General features: G+C 37.0%; 1 protein-coding gene across 8 annotated transcripts in view; it reads left to right on the top strand.

The window, feature by feature from the left end:
- The window catches only part of Tbc1d5 (TBC1 domain family member 5), a 458,701-nt gene that overhangs the window by 367,562 nt on the left and 65,667 nt on the right, over positions 1–25,472 (top strand). For 7 of the 8 annotated variants that reach the window (XM_055614078.1, XM_055614055.1, XM_055614062.1 and 4 more), the window contains 2 exons: positions 13,076–13,395; positions 17,228–17,293. In XM_055614078.1, the coding sequence (XP_055470053.1) occupies positions 13,076–13,395; positions 17,228–17,293 (386 nt within the window). The remainder of the gene's footprint in view (positions 1–13,075; positions 13,396–17,227; positions 17,294–25,472) is intronic. The other variant, XM_055614085.1, reaches the window with a different exon arrangement.

Below are 25,472 nucleotides of genomic sequence, written 5' to 3'. Positions count from 1 at the left end.
AAAATGTCCTCTTATAATACAGTACCATATATAGTGAATACATACTATGAAAATTTTAAAATATATCAAAAGAATACTTTTTGAAGTTACCAGCTTTATTTTTCTAACACTAATAAAGCTGAATAGTTCTACTTGGCATAATCTCTTTCTGGATCTTTACTGTTGAATGAAAAGAGGCAGTTCTATGATATATTTTTAAATTATTTCAGTAACAAAATTAAAATTGCGTTTCCCAATTGGCTTTAAAACTACAAAATAAGCGTATAAATGCATCTTGTGTGTGCATCGGTGATTGCATACATAGAAATCTTAAGGGTCACTGTAGGAATAAAAAACATTAAAATCGTACTTTTAAAAGAAATTAACATTGGCATAAAGGGTTGATGAACAGTTCTGTTCTTTCATAATACTACACTTAGATGTCTCAAGAGTTAACTTGTCAAACCAGAACCACTTCAAATTAGAATGCAATTTCAAAGTTTACTGTAGAAAACAATGTTAGCAATGATAAATGCTGCCAAGTTGTCCAATTTTTTTCTTAAACATTTTCTTGTGCGTTAGCTTTTTTTTTTGAGAACTCCAGCAGCCTAAATATACATTTATCGAGTTCATACATAGTGTGTTCTGCATTAAAATGATGCCACTTAGGAACTGGTGGCTTAAGGGCTAGAGGAAAATGTACAACAAAAAGGCTGACTTTTAAACTTAATTCTGAACCCCTTTATTACAACAGTAAAATTGGGGCAATGTGACTGCAGATTTACCCAGCCTTGATGGAAATATCTGTTCCATAGTTAAATATAATTATGAAGCCAGGTCCATAGCCCATGAGACTTACTTGGAGCTCTGTTCAAGTTGTTCATTTTATATGAGTCTTGTTTCACAAGTAGTAACTAGTTTATCTAATTCAACAAATTTTACTGAATGTTAGACGGGGATTATTTTTGGTACCAGAGTCACTCATATAACAATCACTCTCAAATCCCTGCCCTTAGACCTGTTACTGACCATTCATTTTTATTTACTCCTCTTTATGCCAGGTATTTATTTAGTTTTTGTACTTTTAAAAGGGGGAAAAAAGTATTAGGTTTATTTGTTATACAGGGGCTTTCTATCTGGAGATCCCTAATGTTCTTTCACTAGCAGGCTACCTTTCATGAAAGAGCCAAAGAAATCTCAGATTACCCCTTCCAAAGTTTCCCTCTTGCCATCAGTCATCTAGTCTTCTAGGTATTTTTGCCACCATCTCGCAACCTGTGCCCTTCTCCATCCTATGCCACAGCCACACTGTGTGGATTTCTTACCTTAGCTTCGAGCATTTGCACTTCAACTCTTCCTGGCAGCGCAGCATGTCTCCTACCTGGCCTTGCCATTCCCTTTCTAGGGTAAGCCCTTCCCCATACCACCTCCAAAAGGACAGTCTTTATTGTCAGGCTGTTGTCTCCCTGTCTACTGTCCCAATACCTTCTGAGAATTCATCCTTAAAAAGCATCATCATCCATCTGGATAGCTGTCAGGTTTTGCCTATCATAATCTACACTTGTGGGCAGGAGAGATGGCTCAGAGGTTAAGAACACTGTCTTCTTCCAAAGGTCCCGAATTCAATTCCCAGAAACCACATGGTGGCTTACAACTGTCTAGAGTGAGATATGGTGTCCTCTTCTGGCCTGCAGACATACATGCAGGAAAAAATACTGTAATATATATATATATATATATATATATATATATATATATATATATATATTTACACTTGCTGAGATCAGGCACTTTCGTTATTCACCCATCATGTCACCTGGCAAGTAAGACCCCATATAAGGAAAACACTCAACAAATACTATGTGTTCTATTGATACCCAATTTCCAGTATCATTCTACAGATGGAATGTGCTGTGTACTTTTTCTGTCCTTCCATGTTTTCATTTTACCTATTTAGGCTGCTGCCCTCTAATTTTTCTTGTATGAATACTTATTTTTTTACACTTTCTTGTAAGCATACTGAGATTCTTATAACAATATCATTTGTTGATTAGGAGAAGTATCTTTGATCTTCTCTTTTAAAATGTAAGATGTTTTTAGATTTATTATCCATTTTGTGTGCATGTATGTATGCCTGGGAGAGTTCGCATATGCATTATGGAGGTACCCATGGAAGTCAAAAGAAAACTTCAGACTTCTTACAAATGGAGCTACAGGCAGTTGTGAGCCATCATGTGGGTGCTGGGAATTGAACGCAAGTCCTCTGCAAAAAAGAGTAAGTGGTCTTAACCACCGAGCCCATCTGTGAAACCCTTCTTTTACAATTTGAAAGCTTAAAATTGAAATTGGGTCAATTTTAAGTGTCATTTGTATTAAATAGAAAATATGACAAGCCAGTGAACAAGGAAAAAGTTAATAGATGCCAGCGGGGATATTGGCAAAACTTATCATCAGAATAAATTCTAAAGTGCATGCTAAGAAACCAGAAATAAAGAACAACAAACAACCTTACACATAATGGTCGAATTACTGATTAATTTAACAGTACAACAAATACTTTTTAATGTCCGTTATGCTTTTCTTTGTGGGTGTGTATGCGTATGTGCATGCCAAGGCTAACATGTGGAGGACCATTTGAGGGAGTCAGTCCGCTGTCTACCATGTTGTCAGGATTAGTAACAAGTATCTTTACCTCCTGAGCCATTCCTCTTGCCACTAATGCAATGGATATTTTTTAATAGATACACTCAAAATAAAATAATCTGAATCAAAAGACAAATGTAAGATTAGGAAATTGTTTGTAGTATATATAACTGACAAAACATAAAATCACTAACAAAGAAGAGATACAGTTCAATAAAAGGCACAAAATCTTATCTGACAATGATATGCTCTTTTTTTCTCCTTCCCGTCCTCTGAATTCCAAGACCCCTTCCAGGCCTTTTTATCTATACTCATTTCCTATAGATCCTCAGCCTAGGCCATGACTTTGCTCATCTTTAAGGTTTCCTAATTTATGTCTTCAGTTGTATTCCTTCTCTAGATTAATGTATTTCACCATTTATTTATTTATCTTGGATTTCCAATATACAATCTCAAATATCACACTTTTCGGAATGAATTCATGATTCAGAAGGAATTCATAACTCCATGCTACAGGGTGGTTAACAGGAAGAAGGGAAAGTATAGAGGAAGAGGCTCCATGTATGTGGCTATGAAGCTTTCATGCTGTGTGAAGATTTCCAAGTGTAGTTACTGTGGGGTCACCCACTTTCCTGTGAATAACCCCTTGCCTGTGTTCTGTAAACAAGCCTTAGAGACTCATTTATTCTGGGGAGGAGACTTTTGGTGGAATCATGCCCTGGTTTGTAACTAGAATCTTAGGAAGGGGATACACTGGATTTTAATAACAAGCTCCTAATGTTGGAAGGTCTTCATGATACCAGAAAAAATAGGATAATCGTCAGCATCACCCAGCTTGTGATCTATAACAGCAGTCTGCCTGAAAAAAATACTGGTTCAATCGTGTCACAGATGTTCTGGGAGTAGACACCCACTGTCTCTGTGGGACAGAACCTGATACTGCTACAGTGACCAGAACCTGAGGCTAGATAGACCAGGGGCCTAAGGGAAAACCCACTATTACAACTATGCTGCTAAAGGAACTGTCTGTCTGTCTGTCTGTCTATCAATCTATCTATTTATAAATAAGTAAAGAAAGGAAACACTTATAGCAGATATTCTATCTGGTTCTTTGACTCTCATAGTCTTTCCACCACCTCTTTCACAGTATCTCCTGATATCTAGATGTCTCCAGGTTACATGGTAGTATTTTTTGATGAAAAGAAAAAAATAATATTGATGAAGTTAATTTTACCTTGCTTTTCTCCCAGTGCTGTTTGTTTCCCACTCTTGGTTTCTCTTATAGCAGCTACCAAAACTATCAGCCAGACACAGTGATGTAATAGAGGAGCTAGTGATAATCATGTTTAAAGCGTATTACAGAAAAAAAGAGTACAAATCAAAATTAAGAGGAGTAAAAGACTGGAACCTTGGATGGGAGGGAGCTTCTAGCAACTGTGTATGATAATACATGCCAGGGAACCAGCTAAGCCCTAATGCCACTTTGTGTTTTATTGGAGGCTCAGTCATGTAGGCAGAGAGTATTTGTAGTGACAGACTTGAGCTACTCAGTCTCAATCTCTCTAGAGGTTCATCTGACACAAGGGCTATATAAGGAGGAGGGGGCTCATCTGGGAGGGATGACGGAAGAGTGGAGGGTGAATTTGATTAAGAAGTCCACCTGCTAATGGTGTGTAACAGGGTCTGGGGCAACAAAAACATGTATTTTTCACAAATCCTATTATTGTAAACTATTTGGTGTGGCCAACGGGCTGGGTGTATTTAGACACTATTCTTTGTTGTTGTCGCTGTTTACTAGGCAAAGAATTTTATTAACCTTTTCCAAACTTTATTCCCAGGCTTCTTCAGCTTAGTTTGCTACAAAGAATGAATTGTGGATAAGCAAAAACTGAAAAGAGCTGCAGTGTCCAGGGGGCTTGGGCTTAAAAATGTTAGCGATCTAGATTTTATCAGATTCATAAGCAGAAGAATTTTAAAAAGCAGTTGTGATATAAAATAGCAGCCCTGTAACTTCTGCAAATGTCACCTTCTTCAGAAGTCACCTCGGTTCAGTTTGCCTCATTCTTAGACACTCATTAAATTCTCCACCAGATCTGGAACTTCATCATCATCTTCTTCAGTAGCAAGTGTGCTTTTCCATCCACAGCTCTTCATTACCAGAGATATTGTTTACCCCTAACTTCTTTAAGGAGAACTGAAGTTTTTTATCATCTGCTGTGGCTGCTCTATGAACCACCGCGCTGTGTCTGCAGTTCGGCGAGTTTTTTCCTGGTTCATGATCGTTTCTTTCATCTTGTTGGAGTAGAAATGGGGCCGCGGGAGGGCACTAGGGTTCGCACTCAGGGGGTCTTGGGCAGACCAGCAGATATAAGGTGCATATTGGGATACAAGATGGCAGCTCTAGACACTATTGTTAGACAAGAGGCTTGGAGGTGATATTCCAGGATTCAGTAAGAGGCCAGGCCTGAATACCACTGGAACACACAGTATCAGTGCAGCCCAGGGATGCTAAAATGATGCTGCACCACGGAGATCTCATCTTGTCTAGAAGTTGTATGGTACCATTATTGGTATGTAAGTCTGTAATTCTCCTCAAATTGATTTTTGTAGATAGGGTGATGTAAGAGATGAGGTTTATCTCTTCAGTTTTAGTACTGTTTTAGTACTGTCCCATTGGTATAAAGAGACATCATGAACAAGGCAGCTCATATTTAAAAAATAATTAATTGGAGTCTTGCTTAGAGTCTCAGAGTCCATGATCATCTTTTGGTGGAAAGCATGACAGCAGGCATTCATGGTGCTATAGTAATAGCTGAAAACTTACTTCCTGGTGCACAGGCAAGAGGCAGGAGGCTAAGACTGGGCCTGGTATGGGCTTTTGAGACACCGAAGCCCACCCCTGTAACAGACCTCCTCCAACAAAACTGTACCTACTAATCCTTCCAAAAATGTCCACCAGCCAGGGATCAAACATTCAATATATAAGCTTATGGGGCCCCTTCTCATTCAAACAACTGTAAATACACATCCAGCTTTCCAACACAGTTGTTTAAAGATCTCTCCTTCTCTGGTTGAAGGAAATTAAATTTTTGGTTGAAGATCAGTGTGCCACTTATGTTGAGGTTCCTTTCTGACTCTGCCTGTTCTCTTATAACACACTGGATTTCATTATGTATATTTTAGCAAAAGTTGATTTTTACTTTGCTGTCTTTCCAGTTTTCTTCCTTTTGCTTTTTGGCTATTTTCAGTCTTGAATTTCCAGGCAACTTTTATGATCAAACCTAGGAATAGAATTAAACCTATACAGAGTTTGGAAAGAACTGATACTTAGGGATCTAGATTCTATCTTTATTTAGCTAGACTTTCACATTCTTAGCCCTTAAAAATTATTATTACAGATGTCTTATATAGTTTTTAAACAAGAGAAAACTAATTCTCATTTTCTGTTTGTGCCTTTGTTTGTAAAAATATGACTGTTGCCTTTTATGCACTCATGTTTTCCTTATGCTTTATTGATGTCAGTACTCCTGCCTTAGCAGTCAGTTCTCAATATATGATTAACTGCAACTACCCTAAATTTTTTGTAAGGTATTTGGTGATTCTCAAATTGTGGAAAGAAAGGTGAAGGAAAAAAAAAAAAAAAACCACCTTCCCAGTGAGTGAGCCATTCAAAATTATGTCTTCTTTCTTTTTAGTGTGTTCTTCTAAGCCTGAGGCTTTTTCCTTGACAACTAAGACAGTGAATGTAAGCTGTGGCTACATGCTGGAATGAATCATAAGACTCTGTTCACAAAACCGGAAAATAAATTAGTTAAGGCTACCACTCCAGAAATACAAGTATTTATTTCTGTAGATATATTTTGGGAAACTTAATGGCTTTATATCATATGATTAATGTATAGTTGCTAGTTACTCATTACTGTAAGTTTAACCAATGTTATAAATTGTTCAGACCCAATTAGGTAAGCTCTAGGGTACACCTTATACCTATCCATTTATCAGTGCCACCCTTTTTATTCACAATAATCACTGCTTCTTTTGCTTTGCATCATATTGGGAAACAGTCTATCTGCCATATGTTAAGAGAATTGTAGTCATTTGGGGCTAATGAAGATACTGAGACAGGGTCTCTTGTATCGCAGGCCAAGACTGTCCTTTGAATGTTACTCTCTTGCCTATACTTCACACCCAGCCAGAACTGTAGTCTTTAGAGCTGAATGGAGATGTTTCCCTTACAACTTCTAAGAATTAATAAAGGCTTTATCCTGTGGTTTCAATAACATCTTATAAAATCTGGAGTTCCTTGAGATTCCTTCCGAGGATTTCTTTTCAACTGTGTGTAGAGATCCACACCTTTAATCCTAGCACACAAAGGCAGGTGGATCTCTCTAAGTTTGAGGCCACCCTAGTCTGCCTTGTAAGTTCCAGGGCAGTGGGGGAAGTCAGAGTTACAAAATAAAGACCATATCTCAAAAAGTAAAATGAAACAAAAAATAAAGATAGCAAGATTCATATTATGACATGCAAATTAAAGTTAGATATAAATACCTTTAGAAGCTAAGTCTGATGGCATATACTTGTAATCTTAGCACTCAGAAAGCTGAGGCAGGAGAAATGCAAGTTCAAGGCTGTAGATGGGCAATGTTCTCAAAGAGAGTGTGGGAAGAATGCAGTCCCTGAGAGGGCACCTGTGCTCCAGTAGGGGGCCTTCACCCATGCATATGCTGGCAGCACTAAGTATGCCCTGTGAGTTTAAAGGGGGGGGGGCAAGCATGTAAAATTAGGAGGGAATGGTGGTGGTAGGGATGTATCAGGAAGAAAATGCAGGAGAGAGAATAGAGGGTAGGCTTGATAAAAAAAAATTACCAATTATTGTTAATTGCATATATGAAATTACCAATAAAATATTTAACGCTAGCTTAGATGTTAGAGTTATCTTGAAAGTAGTCGTGAATGCTAATGTAGATATTACAATAATCTAAAATAGTGTTACTTTGCAATTCTGGCAACTGTCTTAAATTTTCACAGAGGTTGTTGTGTAGAAGCATAAATAAATAAATATGAGCCATAATCGACTCAGAGTACATCAGTAATAACAAACTAGCAGTACATAGGAATGCAAGGGGAGGTTGTTCCTCCCCACCCCCAAAAAATGTGTATGCATTTTTGCACTTAAAAGTAATCTTTTAATATTATTTTAACTACTCTGCAAGGTATTAGATAGCATTAAAGCATTTTTGAACAAGATATGATAGATTCTCTTTCCTCCTCATCTCTTTACTCCTTTGCTGTCCCTGACCCCCTTTTATAACCTGTCCTTCCCCAAGTCTCTTTTCCTCTTTCATGTCCCATGTGTCCTTTAGCCCACCCCAGGTTCTTCCTCATCACTGACTTTTACCCTCTCTGTCTCCTTTCTAGTTTTTAAGACTTATACACCCACAGACCCCACACCTACACTACATACTAGGATCCACATATGAAAAAGAACATCGAAGAAGTTTTTGTCTTTCTGAGTTTGAGTTACCTTGCTTACTATTTTACCTTCCAGATTTACCTGTTTTCCTGAAAATTTCATGGTTTTTAGAGCTGTGTAAAATTTCATTATGCATTCGCACTACATCTTCATTACCTGTTAATCTGTTGGTGGGCATTTAGCCTACCACCATGCAAAGAGCAGCAAGAAACATGAATGCCCACAGAGGATGGAGTCCTTTGTGGATATCCTATACACAGGAATGGTATAGCTGGGTCATGGGATAAGTTTTTGAGAAGACATGTATACTGATTTCCATAATGGTTGTCCTGTTTTGCACTCTTTCACCACTGACTGTCAGATTTCTGGATGGCAGCCATTCCAACTGGGTGAGATGGTATCTCAAAGTAGTTTTATTTGCATTTCCCTAATGACTGGAGATGTTGAACACTGCAAAATATTTATTTGTGTTTCTTTTGAGAATTGTCTGATTTCTTATCCCATTTTTTGACTTGAGATTGGGGGTTTTGATGTTTAATTTTTTTAGTTTTTAAATTTTATTTTATGTGCATGGGTGCCTTATGAACATATTGTCTGCACCACAGGTGTGGCTGTTTTCTGTAAAAGCAAAAAAAAAAAAAAAAGATGTCAGATCCTCTGGAACTAGAGTTACAAGTTACAGATGGCTGTGAGCCACCTTGTGGGTCCTGGGAATAGAACTTGGGTCCTCTGGAAGAGCAGGCTTTTGAGTGAACTATAGTGATCATTTAAATTCTATCCAGGTCCAAGTAATTAATAAAAAAGTTATCTAAGTCAATCTAATTTTTAAATTTATAGCTTTTGTAATAGTTTAAAAAGGTTAGAATATTTTCACACTACCTTCTAATATTTCTGTTTTCATGCAACAAACATAACCATCTGAAAAAATCAAATTGTACCTACATAACAATTATGTCAGTAGACTTAAAAAAGTGAGATTAGAAATAAAATCAGATAAAAATATATGCCTTTAAATGCTGTCATTGGAAAGACAGAGAATGAAGAAAAAATAAGTAAATGAACAAATGAATGAACAAACCAAGCATTCAGCCTTGAGGAAGAGAATATTGTAAAAAGAAATAACAGAAAATTGTACTTCAGAATGTAAGGTAAGGAGATACTTTAAAATAAATTGAAAAAGGTTCTTTTTCACAAATATAGACAAGAATCTAAGAAAATTGTATTATTTTTAGTGGAAGGAATTATGTTTGTCTTTTGGGGGTCTTTGGGTTTTGTTAGGGAAAAGACGATTTTTGTTTAAAGCTTCAGAAAGACTTTAGATGGTGCCTGAAATGGGTCATGTAAAAGGTCACTGCATGTAAGGTAGTGAAGACTCTAGAGCTCTTTAAGCTGAGGGGGAAACGAGGGAGTAGAAAAGGCAGCCAGAGTCACCCATTTCCACAGTCACTGAAACTGATCAAAAAAAAAAAAATCCCAAAATAGTACAGTCAGAGCTGAATTATGATGCTAATATTTCAGGGAGATTCTTGCTTCTTCAGAAAATGCTGCTGAAAAGGTAGTGCCGAAAGTCAGTAAGTTCTCGGCACTATTTTAAATCTGTCTTAAGTGTGCTGTCTTTCTGACAGCAGACAATACCCACAGAGACTTCAGTCACATGGATTTGGCTATTCAGTGTGCTGTTATTCCAGATTTCTCTGGCTGGTTCTTTCAACACTGCACAGTAACTCCTTTTCCAGTCCCTGCCCTTCTTCAGATCTGGCAACTACATTAATTCCCATGACTTCATAGTGTACACCACAGCCACTAGTACTATCACAGGCCTTTATTAGTTCATGTGAAGGAGGTTGCTGTCTTATCCAGCAGTAAATTGAATAACTTTGATGTAAAAACTGTCTTGCCTGGAAAAACAAGCCAGGGAAAACATACTTTTCCTAAAAGTACATGATCTTATATCTTAAAAAACTTGCCTTCAGGAGTTGTTTTAAAAAGAAACTATACTTGTAGAAGTTCTGAGTAGTACATGAAGAATACTATATTTAAAAAACAAGAACATTTTTAAAAGAAGCTCATCTCTTTTTAAAAGCTGTTCAGATGAAGAAAAAATTCTCAGCACAAGCTTGATCTCTATGTTTTTGTGGTTATTAGTAGTAATGAAGATACATTAACCATACTCTCTTGATAATGCTGTAGCTGTTTCCTGGTACTTGTATCAACATATAAATTTCACAACTGGCAATCTGGGAATTTGACTAGTACATTTTTGTTTATATAAAGGGGTAGCAACATTATACATTTCTTCATATCTTTGAATTATGGATCTTGATTTGCACGCAAGCAAGGCAGAAATGCAGATGAACATGTCAGCCACCCTTGTGCTGCCACTCACTCGGAATAGGACATGTGCAGGCTGCTGAGTGACAGTGGCAGAGACGACCACCTCATTAGTCCAGAACTGATGAGTCCTTTTTATTTCATTCATTTTTTTTATGCAGTAAACATGGATTGAGACCCTTCTCATTTCCCAGCTATGGTGTGTGCATTATTGAGTATGTCCTGCTTCATTAGGAGCTAGTAAAAACTGAAAAGTAAGTGGTGCTTAAGCATTGTATATCCTTACTTCCACTAGGAAACAGTTTTAACAGATTTTCAGAAAACCATTAAGCAGCTCAATTCTGCAAATATGAAACTTCACATAAAAGGAATCATTTGAATTAATTTTATTAAATTATTTTTACACTGCATTGAGATATAAGTAAGTAAATCTTTCTTTTATAACACTTAAATATGAGTAGTTCTTTTCCAGTGCAGTGTAAGCCTTCCAGTAGCTAGTCCATAACATTAGCTGATGCCATTTGAGGAGACTTTATAGAAGGAAGAAACATGATGGTGTTTCCTTTTTATTACAGAACTATAGGTTGGTTCTGTTTCACAGTGGCAGCTAGTAATGCCAGGCAGAAAGCTGTCACCTGAAAAGGAGAAATGCTTTGAAAGTGCTGCCAAGTAGATATGGGAGAAAGAAATGACAGTAAAAGTCAAGGTAACTAAAATCTAATAAACTTGTTTTCACTTTTATAAGAAGTGAAGTGCCTACTAATGATTTGAGAAGTAAAAATATAAACTTCGATATTGTCATGGAGTTGTACTACCTCCTACAACTAAAATTATTTATGATCATAACTAGTCCAGGTTAATAGCCCTGAAATATACTACAAAAGTGGATCATTTAGGAGATAGTTGTTCATATAATTAATTGTTTGGTCCACTCTCTTTGCCAGACACATTTGTAGCGCAGGTCCTGTCAAAGAGAAGACAAGAACGACATTGTGAGATAGCAGACTGGGGGAGGTAGGGATAGCTAAGGGGTTGGTACCTAGTACATGGTGGAGTACAATAGGTGTGGACTTTTGGATCTTTACCAAGAGAAGATGTCCAGCTATGTTTGTGGATTTCCTTTATACTACAAAGGAGATTTAAAAATCATATACATATCTAAGTATGTTTATATTAATATGGTTTGGATATAAAATTTTCCTCCCAAAAGTTTCGTGTCTCTAGCTTGGTCCTTAACTGGTACATCCAACTATTGAGAAATAATTGGATCATGAGAGCTCTGATTTTCTCAGTGTATTAATCACTCATAGATTCCTAATATGATGACATTTTTGGAAGGTGTTAGAAAGTAGGAGGTAGCACACGGTTGGTGAAAATAGGTTATCAGAAATTTCTTGCCTAGGCCCTTCATGTCTAATCTGTCTGCTTGCGGTGAAGCCAGCAGCTCTGTTCTGCAGTATGCTTCCATACTGCAGACTTGACCTTGCCTGACACTCAAGGTAATGAAACCAGCTATCTACCGACTTAAACCATGAGCCAAAATAAACCTGCTCTCCAGTCAGTGGTCCACACTGTCACCTTCAGCAGCCTTAAAGTTAGAGGTCTCAACTTACCTAAATAGAGTTTTGTCTTCAGCTAAGAAACAAATTTTACGATAAGCCAGTATGAAACAGGCTTTATTTTAAAAAAGGAGATTTTCATATAGTTTTAAAGTCCAAAGATAAGAGGTAAAGAGGCACTTGGAAAGAAAGACACACCTCAGAATATGGATAAGGCTTCTCAAAAAAGAGCCCTGGTTTGTTAAAAGACATTTATGGTGCAGATTTAAGTACAAAGATTATCAAAGAAAGAGCGCTACTCCATCCCCAAGTGTTAGGCTTGAGCTTACAATGGGAGAGTTGTAATTAAATGTCTCTGCATTAGCCATGTGTAGTGTGTTGGTGGCTCTCACATTGCATCTCAAACACTTGCTAAGAAGCTTCCTACCTTTCCTGCCTGGGTTTGACAAGTGAGTTAGTTATAAGTGGCTCCAGAGATGCCTTGGATGGGATTATCGTCTGATAACATAAAATCGGAAGCCCCTGGGGCTGTATGTACAAGCGTTTCTAGTGAAACTCCTGGAAGGAGTTATAGGTTTATAATTAGGAGAAGAGAAAGCTGTTAAGCAAATGGTGTGAGTTTTGTTAGAATCTTTGGTTCTCAGCTGGCTAGAGGCATCTAACAGACTCTAGGGAAAAGAGCTTCTTTTCTTTCCTATGTTGTAATTTCTCTTCTTTCTGTCCTACCTCAGTTCCTTAAGTTATTTAAGCCAGGTATTCTGTTACAGCTAAGAAAGTCAGACTAACTTATTTCTTTTTAACTAGAGTATTCAGGAGTCGAAGTGTACCTGCTTGGGCAGCTGTACCCTTAGAAACAAGCACAGCATTGACACAAAATGTGCCTTATTGAAGAGAATGATTGATGATACTCATTTTCCATAAGACACAATGCTGTTAAGTTTGTACTTCTTTATATATCTGACTTAGTAAACAGCCTTTTTCAAGGTTAGACATGCTGTTTTTATTCCATTGGAGTATGTGAGATGCATTATCCTCTGAGTTAAATAATGTTTACCCACTTCATTTGATTTTTCTCTTTTTCATCTCAAAGGGCCAATGCCAGGGGTACTCCCCTGAATATACAAAAGGTCTCCAACAGCCTGATCAACTTCGGAAGAAAGTTAATTTCCCCAGCCTCAGCTCCAGGCAGTATGGGTTGCCCTGTACCTGGGAGCAACAGCAGCAGTTCTTTTTCTTCCGCCATGCCCACAAGGAACTCCACAGAAACCACTAGGCATCATTTGCTGCTGCAGCAGCAGCAACAACAACAGCAGCAGCAACAGCAGCAGCAGCAGCAGCAGCAGCAGCAACAGCAGCAGCAACAGCAGAGACTGATGAAATCTGAAAGCATGCCAGTACAGTTGAACAAAGGTAGGAGAAAATTCCAGTAAATCCAAAGAACCCGAAGGGTAGCCTGAGATTTTTCTCACTTGCCTGTGAGAAACCATCACTCAAGCAGAAATTCATAAAAACTTAATTTTACAAATATCTATTGTATGTGATCTTTTAAAGTTGTAGATTAGATGTTGTATTCTTAAGTATATTTTATGAGGTATTTGCCAACATATTTTTGAGCATTTGTACTGCTGTGTGTCCTACATTTTGTTATATAGATGCCCATCACGTATGATAGTGTGAACTGTCTCCACATAGAACTCAGCAGTTGACTGTTCTCTGATATCGCTATGATAAGTGCTTCTGAGTCCTGATATCCTTCAGAGGAATCTGAAATGGGAAGACCCAGTAACATGGGCTATAGTAGTCACAGCATTTAGCAACATGTAAATGATTTAGAAGAAAGCTTGTGGCTTTTCATCTCATCCAAGCGTTTCATTGCTATGGAATGCAAAATGAATCTTTAGGAGAAAACAAAAGCTAAATGAAATCTTAAGCAGCCAAAATAAGCATTCATGTTCATACACTAAATGGTACAGCCATAAAATGGGTGTAAGAGCAGACAACCTGAGGAGTGATGGAGGCAATGTGCTTCATTTGCTGAGGAAGACACTGTCTTGAGCATGCATGCTGTTCTGTTTTCTTTCGGGGCCTGCCCACTGCTTTTCCTCCCTTAAGCTCCGCCCACAGAGAGCCTTTTGTAGAAACAAATATATTTCTTTTTACTGGTGAAAATATTAATTATACACTGGAATTAAGAAATAGCAACATGATGGCAAAAACTGCACAGAAAGCATAGTAATTTATGGCTGTTCAGTCTTACAAACATCCCAACTAAAACTTGACTTATGCCTTACAGGAATACCTATATTAATAGCAGCATTCAGTACTTATTGGAATCAATAGCAACCGTAATGCAACCACAAACAAAATTTAAAATAAATTTACTTACTTTGCCTAAGGACATCGCATACAAAATTATCATAAAGATTTTACATATTGGTATTTAAATTGGAATTTAGTCCCTGGTGATGCCAATTAATGTGCCATGCACATGCATGTACTTTGCTGTCATCATGTTTTTATTTTTTATATTACTTTGTCTATATGAAATATTAGGTTCTATATGATTAGTATTTAAGGTTTATTAGAATATTCAGTTTACCTTCTATGAGAGTATCTCACTTAAAATTACATTCTTCTTTTTAATGTTGATTGTCACACATGATTTAAAGAAAAGGAGACATCAAGTCATTAACATGTTGAAAATGTATGTATCTTAATGCCAGGAGACATGCCCACTTCCAGAATGGAAATGAATGTTATTTTATATATCTCTTAATTGTACTGTTTTATTGTTCTAAACAAATATGATTTCAATATTGCTTTGATAACAAGCTTTAGTCTGCTGTAATTCTGACTGATGGCAGGCAAATGAGTCAGAGAATCTCTTAATGCTTTAGCTTAAATTTTCTGAGAAACCAAGCCAAATGACTATAGAAATATAAAGTTGTATCTCTAAGGAAATGTCAAGTATTAATATCACAGTAAGTGAGAAAGGAAGCGCATGGAGATGGAACAATTGCTGAATACTAATTCCCCAGTTATAAGGCAACAACAGAGCACTTCAGCACTGTATTGGAACATGAGTATCACTGAGGCATCTTGTAACTGATCCCTATCCTAAGAGAAATTGCCCTTGATTTTTTTTTTTTTTAACAGATCTTCTAACTTGTTTCTGGTTCATTTATCTTATGTCAACTCCCACTAGCACCTCCCCTTTCAAAAAAATAAAAAACAAAACAAAATAACAACAAAAACAAAAACTGGTCTACTTTGTATATTAACAACAAAATCCCTGCTAGTGTTCCTGCTAACATGAAAGATTAGATAAAGGAAAGGGCCAAAGAACCATTGATAGAGATAAAAAAAAAAAAAAAAAAGAGCTTTTTGCTTTATGATCTTCCTCTGTGCAACTTTTGGTAAACCCTAACTAATACCTGAAGCTCTGACTGTATTCTCCCTAAACCAAGAGGTCTGGAGTGACAGCCAGGAGTCTGCTCAGGGTGACAGCTGTGCTACTAACTTCCATTGAAGAGCACTCCTCCAGCACGGGCCCTTGGTGCTAGTTTCCCACAGACAGCCTGCTTTATTGTCCTTACTGACAAACCATGAGCACAGCAACCTGTCCAGAGGCTCATCCAGACAGAACCAGCCACCAGCTGCCTTTGAGGAGAGATGCTGTGGCAGCCTTTCTAGTGTACTCTGCTGGAAAGTTGGTTGTTTGTAAAGATGGAAATATTATGGCTTTTATAGGATATTTATTTGTGTTCTATAAAATGGAAGTTATGTTACCCAGATCCATGCATATGTGACTTAAAGTGCATGGTGTCGTTTGTATATTCATTGACGTAAACGGAGATAGCAGAGCTGTGCCCTTATGTTCTTAGTAATATTTATTTTAAATATTAAAATGAGTCTTCAGTGTCTAAATAGACAGAGATCTTTGAAGATCTACATATCAAAATGAGTTATTGCATAGATTGAAAATGCAAGGAAATTAGGCCCCCCATTTATCAGTCAATTTAGTTAACTGTATTATGAAAACTCAAGTTGTAACCATTTCGTTTTTACTTAAAGCGCTTCTTTGGGATATGTTCCTATTCACAAATTTTATTTCGGTTATAGAGCATCTCTGTATTCTGTTAGTTGATAGAAATGGTGTGATGACACCATGTAACCATGCTATAGACGACAGTATATTAAGTAGCAAGAACACTGAGGGATGCTTTTTAAATTAAAAGTTGATTTTTGCTGTGATATGTGTGTAGTATTTTATTGTATATGTAAATCTGTATATTAGCAATTTTACATTAGTAAATGAATTTATACACACATTATATATTGTATATGTAACGTATCTATAAAAAAAGCTAAAGCAGCAAGCCTGTTAAATCGTAGACTATGCATGGGAAATTTGGTGCCCTTTAAAAGACTTCCTTTCTTTGCTTAGTCAGGGCGCTGTTGTGATGACTTAGACTGTGCTCATTGTTGAACACTGTCACGCCAGAAAGGAGCAGACGAGATGGAGTCCAGGGTCTGTGTGCCATACTCCTGGCGGCATCTACTTTTGTGCTCCTTTTACTTGTCTGGGCTACGAAATGTGCTCTCCCATCCCTATTCGTCTCTCTCTCTCTCTCTTATTTGAACACTGCCTTATTATAAGCACTTACTATCATTTCAACTTGTAATAAAATATTGCCTATAAAAGGATGTCAAGTTAAAGGTACGCAATTCACAGATGCATTTGAAAATGCATGTGGTAAGCTTGAAAATCTTTTCACTGGGTAACATGAAATGAGAGCTTGCTTAGGTCTTAGGAATTTGCTTTAATGTCCAGTCTGAAATATTTTCTGATATAGAAATAAATCAGTTTTGAAAGAATGCCTGTTAATAAATGTTGTATAACTTCCGTTTGATTAAGTCTTCTTAAAAGATATATAAAAATCACATAATACTTGTAATATCATAAAATCTACTCAGAAAAATCTTTTATTGCTGAGGTTCCAATCCCCAGTGTAGTAGAAACTTCTATGCTTTTTTTTTTAGTAAAAGCAGACATAAAATCTTTGTAGGAAACATCCTTTTAAAGAAATTACTTTAAAAATATTTGTTTTTGTAAGCTTTCACTGAATTTTCTATTCTATATTTTTATGATTTCATAAAATATTACAACATTGAGTATGAAAGACAAAAGGTTGTCTGTTTTCCTTTAACATATCTAATTATTTTTTCTTATGAAATCCAGGCGACGTAGTTACAGGAAGCGATGTTCAGGTTTCTGTTCCTGTCCAGGCTCTAACTGACCTCCAAGGTACAGTTGCCACCTCTGTCTCTCTCTCTCTATCTTTCTCTGTCTGTCTCTCACTCTTTTCCTCTGGCCCTTCCCTACCCCTCTCATTCTTTGGCATTTGCTACCTCACCCCATGCTACCCTACCTTCAGTATCAAGTCCCAAACTCATTTTCCCAAACTCATTTTCTGGCCCTACCCTCCATTCAGTGTTTCGGACCACTATCATAGCTTGGCCACTAAGTGGCACTGTTGTGTAAAACAAAAGTTTACACTCAAGTCCTGCTTTGGTGGCATCAAGCTCTTATGTGACTTTTCTCTTTACTGTACAGTCTTTTTCTTTGCAAAATATGATTCAGCCTATGTTTGAGGTCATTTTAACCATTATTCTCTGTAGGGCAGCTGGCACAAGGAGGGACTTTTGTTATTGGATAGGTTCTCTGTAACATTTGGCAAACTTTTGTTTCTATGCTATGATTACCCATATTTCACCTAAAAAATTACCACCGTCTTTCTTACAACCTGTTTTTGATATAAGTATCACCTTTATATTTAAAATGTTGTCATCCAATTTAACCCGTGCAACAAATCGTCATAAATAGTTTGTGATAATTAGTTTGTGATAGTTTGGTTTATAGTCAAAAGCAAAAACATTTTTATTATCCATGAGTTTAGTTTTTCAGAACTTCCTATGGGATTTTAAATAATAAATATTTAAGATTGCTTTATTAATTTTTATTTGCATCTTTTAGGTAAAATATGTCATAAAGAGAATATTTATGTCATATGGATTCTTTAAGTCTAAATTGAGAATAATACAGTATTAAAACTTATACCATTAATTAATTTATATGGATATTAATTTAAAATATCCATATAATGAACTGTTTGTATTAGAGCACAAGTCATCATTCCGTTTTCTTTCACTGAGATTCCATATTCAACAATAGTTATTCTAGTTTATCCAAGAAGCATTTGTTTAAGTACCTGCTCTCTGTCAAGCTGTTTTGTTGGCCCCATGGTTTCCCACAGTGCCACTAGCTTCTTGCTGTAGATGACCAGTCAAGACAACTTAGTTTGAAACTAGCCCTTTTTCTGAAAGCGTTTAGAATTCCCTTCGCCTCCCGCCAACACTGTGACAGAGAGGGTGTCACTCTGATAAGGAAGGTTCCAGTCACCTCATGACACATGGATTCTTAGCCAGTGCTGAAGACCCTGGAGAGGGTGGAGCAAGGAGGTGACCCTGCATCTCTGACCTGGGAGTCATGTGTGCTCCCTCAGCATGCCTCCTAAGGAGCTTGGCAGGGAGAACAGTGAGTGGTGGCAGCTGGATGGCAGCTGTCTGTGCTGAACAGGAGAAAGCAATAAAGAAAATGAAGAAATGAAGTGAGTATCAAGCACACTTTCAGAAACCATTGACTGCATACAGTCACGCAGTAGTGTGTTTGGTTTGGTTTGTTTGTTTGTTTGTTTTTTAAGAAAAAGGAATATAAAGTCTCATGATTTAGGGCAATAAATAATTTTTAGAAAATGATTAGAAAGCTTTCTTTTATATTTTGTATTATAGATATCAATCACAAAACATTTGCTACTGAAAATTTTGTTTTTTAAGATTTAATTCTATATATTTCTTTTATATCAGTTTAGATGTTTCATTGCCATAAATATCTTGAAAGTTTTTATTTGTGCCATATATATTAATACATACATATGCTTACCACCTGAAGAGATAATATTCCATATCCCAAGTAGCCATCATTATGTTTCATTTGATTGCTTCTAAGGGGAGAAATTGAGGAGGAAGATGGGAGTCACATTAATTTAACAAGAATCACTTGTCTGTAGATGACTTCCCTTGGGAACCATCAAGAAGAAAGGGGCCAAGTCAATAAAATAAGAGACAGCTTCTCCTCCCAGAAGCACCAGAAGAGATAGTGTTTTAAACAAAGGAGTTTCTTTGAAAGTGTCTATACTGTTGAGAGTGGTGAGTGGTGAGCCTAAGGTGGACAAACAGCTCCAGTGTGTTTATCATAATGTTATAAGACAAACAGTTTTCTTAGTTTGACAATGTGATTTTTATGGACTACTAAATTAATGAGTGTCCTGGCTGGGTTTGTTTGGTGAATTGGTTAATGAATTATTATTTTTTCTTTTTTTGGTTTGGGTTTTTTTTCTTATTTTGTTTTTCTCAACTTGACAAAGAAAAATAAAAAATAAATGTTATCTGAAAAGAGGAACCTCAGTTGAGAAAATACTTCCAACAGATTGCCCATAGGCAAGTTAGTGGTGCATTTTCCTGATTTATGATTGAGGACAGTGGCCATCCCTGGGCAGGTAGTCCTGAGTCGTCTAAGGAAGCAGGCTGAGCATGCGATGGAGAGCATCCTACCCTGAGTTCCCATTCGGACTTCCCTCAGTGAGGGACTGTGAGTTGTAGGCTGAAAAAAAGTCCTTCCTCCCCAAGTTGCTCTTGGTCATGGTGTTTTATTGCAGTGAGACAGAAATTGGTACCAAGTCTAAGTATTGCTTTGACAGACCTAACTATGTTAAACCATGGTATGAGGAGGATTTTTGAAGGACTTTGGAACTCTAGGCAGGAAAAGCCACTGATACTCAGAGCTTAATACTTATCTGTTGTTGTGGGAACTTGAAAGGTAATCCTGAGAGCATTGCAGACAATAGAGGCCTAGCTTATGAAGTTTCAGAAGGAAAGACTATGGCAGGGCCACTTACACTATATATATATGTATGTGTGTGTGCATGTGTGTATATATACATATATATATTTGTGTGTGTATTACACTATATATTATATATATTACATTATATATATATTTGCCACTTATATTTTTAATTAAGCACATCTTTAATCCCAGCTCTCAGGAGGCAGAGGCAGGTGGATTTTTGTGAGTTCAAGGCCAGCCTGATCTACACAGTGAACCCAGGATAGCCAGGAGCATAAGAGAAACCGTGTCTCAAAAAAAAAAAAAAGATAGCAACATGCCATCTTAGGGACAAATAAAAAAGGAAAGACTGATGATGTCTTAGTGTGTCAAGTTGACAAGGGTCAATTGTGTTGGGTAGGTGGGTTTTTTGTTTTGTTTTGTTTTTTTCTTTTCAATTTGACACAAGCGAGATTCATCTGACAGGACCAAACCTTGACTGAGAAAATGCCCCCATGAGATCTGCCTGTAAGTAAACCTCTGTGGAGCATTTCCTTGTTTGATATGGGAGGTCACAGCTCATTCTATGGGTGCTGTTACCCCAAGGTGGATCACCCTTGAGTATATTAAGAAAACTAACTCAACAAACCATATAACGCAAGCTAGCAAGCAGTGTGTTTGGTTTGTTTGTTTGTGTGTCATTGTCATTTCTTGAGAACAAGGTCAGAATTTGCCTTTTTTTTTTTTTTTTTTCAAAGTCCCCATTCAATCTCATGTTTCCTTAATGCTAGGCCACATTTTCTACAGGGTATATGACACGGGTCTTACCAGAAAGATAGGGTAGTGTAGCTTTGCCAGGGTCCAAGTCCTAGCTGTGTCATTGCCTTGCTAGATGAGCTGGACTAGTTACTGAACCTCTTGTTTCTAGTGAAAGAATAAGAACAGCCACTTGCATTACTTATGGGATGTTGCCATAGGACCTGTAGAGATGGTGATGATGGTAGCCTCAAATATCTTCCTGGTTTTTAGAATTAAACTATAAAGGAGCCTTTTGTTCAGTGCAAATTACAATAGTAGCCAACACTGTTACACTTCTTAGTTGTTCCAATATTCTAGACACTTTTGGGGGGGGGGCAAGGAACTAGTACCCACTCCATCAGTGCTTATCTTCCTTAGTCAGGCTAGAGCAAGGATGTTCCATGTTCTTCAAGTATAACCTGCTTTCATTCAGCATTCTGCCATCAATATATATGTCTTTAAAGAGTACAGATGAACCTCTGCACAGACAACAAGCTGTTCTGGGACAGCAAACCAATGCTTTCAGTGTTCTCATGTATAAAATCAAGCCAAAGGCAAGTTGCTCCTAGGTGTTTCCTTTTCACTCCCCTGAGCGGCTTTTCTTACCACAGTCCCCTGAATGTCCTAGCCCCTTGACTACTTACTTTGCTCTTACATCTTCATCTCATGTCTGGATTCAGGTCTTCTAATATTCAGCCTGTCTGTTTAAGAGTGTACTCTGGCTCCTGTTGGTCTCATTGAGTCTTTTGTGAAAAAAAAAAAAAAAACCCACAAAATTATTATCCAGAAGATATAACATGAACATATGATATACTATTTCTTCATCCTCTGTCCTTCCTTACAAGACATTTGCCAGTCAAGGCTCTTAAGAGGTTCTTGACAAATAATTTCCATTGTCTTGGATGCCACTTGCTTTGTGTATTTGATAGGTAAAGAGAATGGTGTAGCCCACTTCAGAGTATCCTTGGATAATCAGAATGTAGCTTTGATTTTAGGGCACCGCAGCAATGTGCTTCATGTCTAGTGTAATGCACCTATTATTTATGCTTTCTACCTAGGGTAGTTCAACTCCTGAACCACAGTGTAACTTATGAGACAGGAACATGCCAAGAATACCTATCCCTTGGCTTAGTAAGGATTGGCTATTTACCCCAGTGTGCCATGCCATTGCCATTGCCCTTTCTGAAAACTCTTCAGCCCAAGACAAGACTGCTCATGCAGAAATGTTTTCTGAAGATCTCGGGGGGGGGGGGGGGGAGACTCAATACAATCTCTACTTTCTTAAGGTCTAAACATTGGCATTTTTAAAATAACAAAAATATTATCAAACCAATTTGCATAGTTAAGGAAAATATTTGTACAGAGTTTTTATGTGACACCCAGGATTCAGAAATGTATTTATTAGTAATAGCATCATTTTAAAGCTGTTTGACTTACTCTAACACACACACACACACACACACACACACACACACACACACACACACATCCTTAAGCTAATGAATTAAACTTCCTGAGCCTCAATCTTGTCTTCTATAAACACCTCATTGAATATTTAGGATTGGATGGAATTATATGTACCATAGTCCAATTATGTTCACAATGTCTGTACAATATCTTGTTCCTTTTTCTGACTTCTTAGGTGAGCAAACCTGAGAAGTAGGAATGTGGGAAAGGTGGGAGGAAAATGCGTAGTACTCGTCTCACATTTGAAATCTAGAATCAAAAGATTTCTTAGTTTTGTTATCATTTAATCATGGAAATCATTGATTGATACAAAATGGGATAGTTTAATAATATTTGGTTCTTTGTTATGTTGTAAGTTCTTTTAAATGAAACAAAGTCCCAAAGAATTATAATGGAACTTTATTTATATTGTACACATTTCTTATGAATGGATTAGATATATATGGTTATGTAATATACACCATGTACCTTCTTTCTGAAACTATTCAAAGCAGCTAACATTTTACAAAATATGACATATATATGTGTGTATAAAACCACAGCTCTTCCATTTTCGAAGAAAATGAGAAAAAATAAGCTATAATAATCCAAAATACTAACATGCTCTAAGGGTATAATAAAATTTAAATTATTCTATCTGGAATTTAGATTAACTATGAATTTGAAATATAACATCAAGTATTGAGAGTCTAGAGAACATAAGTAGAGTTAATAATCAAAGAAGCAATAAGGAAAATTTCCCAGAGCTAAAGAAACATACTGGCATGGAGACTGAAAACAATTTAAGAGGCTGAATGAAATAAAACATGCCTATCCCTAGAAGCCCCACAGGAAACTTGGAAGACTTGGATGAGGTAGAAACTGAAGGTTTTCAGAAAGGATCCAAGAAGGAGGTTTTTTTTTAGAAGATGACCACCCAGCAATAACAAATTTTTCATTGGTAAACCTGAGGACCTAGAAACATGTGGGATCTGGTTATATTTTAATGTTTTACAGGAAAATTGTTTTGCATTAGGATCAAGTAGATTTTGGTGCCTTAAGAACTCAGGTCCACCAGCAGATCCAGTGTTCTCTTGTCCATACGGAAGCATAACTCTCACCTTAGGAGATAAGAGAGGGTGTTTTCTGCCGCTCACAGTGTGGGGACACAGACTTGTAACTTCAAGTTCCATGTTCCAACATGAATGCAGATTCATGAAGTGTTCCTAGAAACAGAACAAAAAAAAAATAGTAAATCAAGATGCTTTTCAAATACATTGATGGAAACGTTAAGTAGGGGGCTATGGCAAAGTGGAGAAATCTCAGCTGTAAGCCGCAGGTGCTTGTCAGACCTTAGATTTTTTGCCTGGTAAAAGCTGGGTTTTGTTAATACATTCCAAGAGGCTTTTATCTGTTGGTCCAAGAACGTTAAGTCTGACACAGAGGTGGCAGGGAAATGGCTATGTTTGAAGCTGAGGAAGCCCAAGCTTAATGATGACTAGGCTCTGGACATGCAACCTTCCAGCCTCTCCACATCATGAAGTTTTAATCAGTCAGTCCATGTTTGCAGACGTAACTTCTTTCCGCTCTCATTCACTTTCCCCATTCCCGAGTTCTTCACCACTTAGAAACATAAAGTTGGTCTTCTACATGACTTGAATAAATAAGGAAGTGAGAAACGAAAATTATTGTTTTTAGAAGTGAGTGATAATGTTTTTTTTACTGGTTTTGGGAGTGCTCCAAGACATAGTACAAACAGTAAAAGCTGCTTAAGTAGTGGAGGGTCAATGAGTAATTCACGAAGAAGAAATGAAAAGTTAGGCTTTATAATAAATAAGTTATGTCCCATATTCATGTAGGGATAAGAAACATCTTTCTAAGTAAGACATGAAGATGGAAACCATCCTAGTAAAAGACACATACATACCACATAAACGCATCTCACACACACATAACCAGACAACCACATACACAGGCAATTTCCCGAATTTTAGGAGAGCATCTTTAAAGTAGTATAAAAGGCAAAAATAAATAGATATAATTCATAAAATCTTTATATACCCTTTAAAAATGCCTTAATAGATATAATTCATAAAATCTTTATATACCCTTTAAAAATGCCTTAAAAGATACTCGGCCTCAGTAGTTACCAAGAGACTTAAAAAATACAGTAAAGTCTATGCTTCATGCTGTTAAGTAGATAAGTAAATATGAATAGATAAATGTTAGAATATACATAGATACATATTCTCACACATGTGCAAAATATGCCCAGTCTCAATGAGCTTTAAATGTTTAACATCCAAAAGGAGGCAATTTGGAATCATTCATCTCCATTTAAAATGGCTTATAGTAGAACATAATAGCATTCACTACACTTTCAGCACATAGGAAGCTGAGGCAGGAGTGTTGCCACAACTTGAGGCCACAGTGAGCTATGCAGTAAGTGACATATTACCTAGAGCTACATAGCAGACAACATCTCAAACAAATAAAACTAAAAAGATTTTAAATAAAATGCACATGTCTTAAATATTGCATTCATACAAATCTACTTTATAAAAACAGCACCTTTTGGGTTGTTTTGTTTTGTATGTTTGGGGTTGGTTGGTTGGTTGGTTGGTTGGTTGGTTGGTTGGTTTTGTCTTTTCAAGACAGGGTTTCTCTGTGTAAAAGTCATGGTTGTCCTGGAACTTTAAAGTTCAGACTGGCCTTGAACTCAAAGAGATCCTTCTGCCTCTGCCTCCAAATGCTGAGACTAAAGGTGTTCTCCACCACTACCAGGCTTTTACTCACTTCCTGTTTTTGCTTGCTTGCTTGCTTGCTTGCTTGCTTGTTTGTTTGTTTGTTTGTAATAGCAACTATTAAAGCACTGGTTGGTTTGTTTGTTTGTTTGTTTGTAATAGCAACTATTAAAGCACTGGTTACCATTATATTTATAAAGGCCAAAGGCTAGAAGAAAACAAACTATGCTTACATGTGTTTAAAAGAAGTCAGAAGACTGTCTCTGAAGAAACTTCCACATCTGACTTTACTACATAAATGTGTTCAAAGAACTATACAGCACCATTTTGTAATGACTATAAGAATAAAAACAGACTGTCTTGCCACATAAAGTCAAACAAAAATGTTGCCAATTGAAAGACTCTGGGTAGAGCCTCTTTAGACGGAGAGACCCCGCTTCCCAAGAATCAGCGAGACCAGCCTTCGGATGCAAGCCGCAAGAGGTTTATTTCGATACACGGGTACCGGGGCGACAAAGCCTTTCGGAAGACCTGCGCGCCTCTCGGTTGGG

Source organism: Psammomys obesus, unplaced genomic scaffold (assembly GCF_907164565.1).
Source record: "Psammomys obesus unplaced genomic scaffold, mPsaObe1.curated_primary_1811, whole genome shotgun sequence".
NCBI classification, from domain to species: Eukaryota; Metazoa; Chordata; class Mammalia; order Rodentia; family Muridae; genus Psammomys; species Psammomys obesus.
Note: the sequence above shows the minus strand (reverse complement) of the source record. Positions and strands in the feature narration are given on the sequence as shown.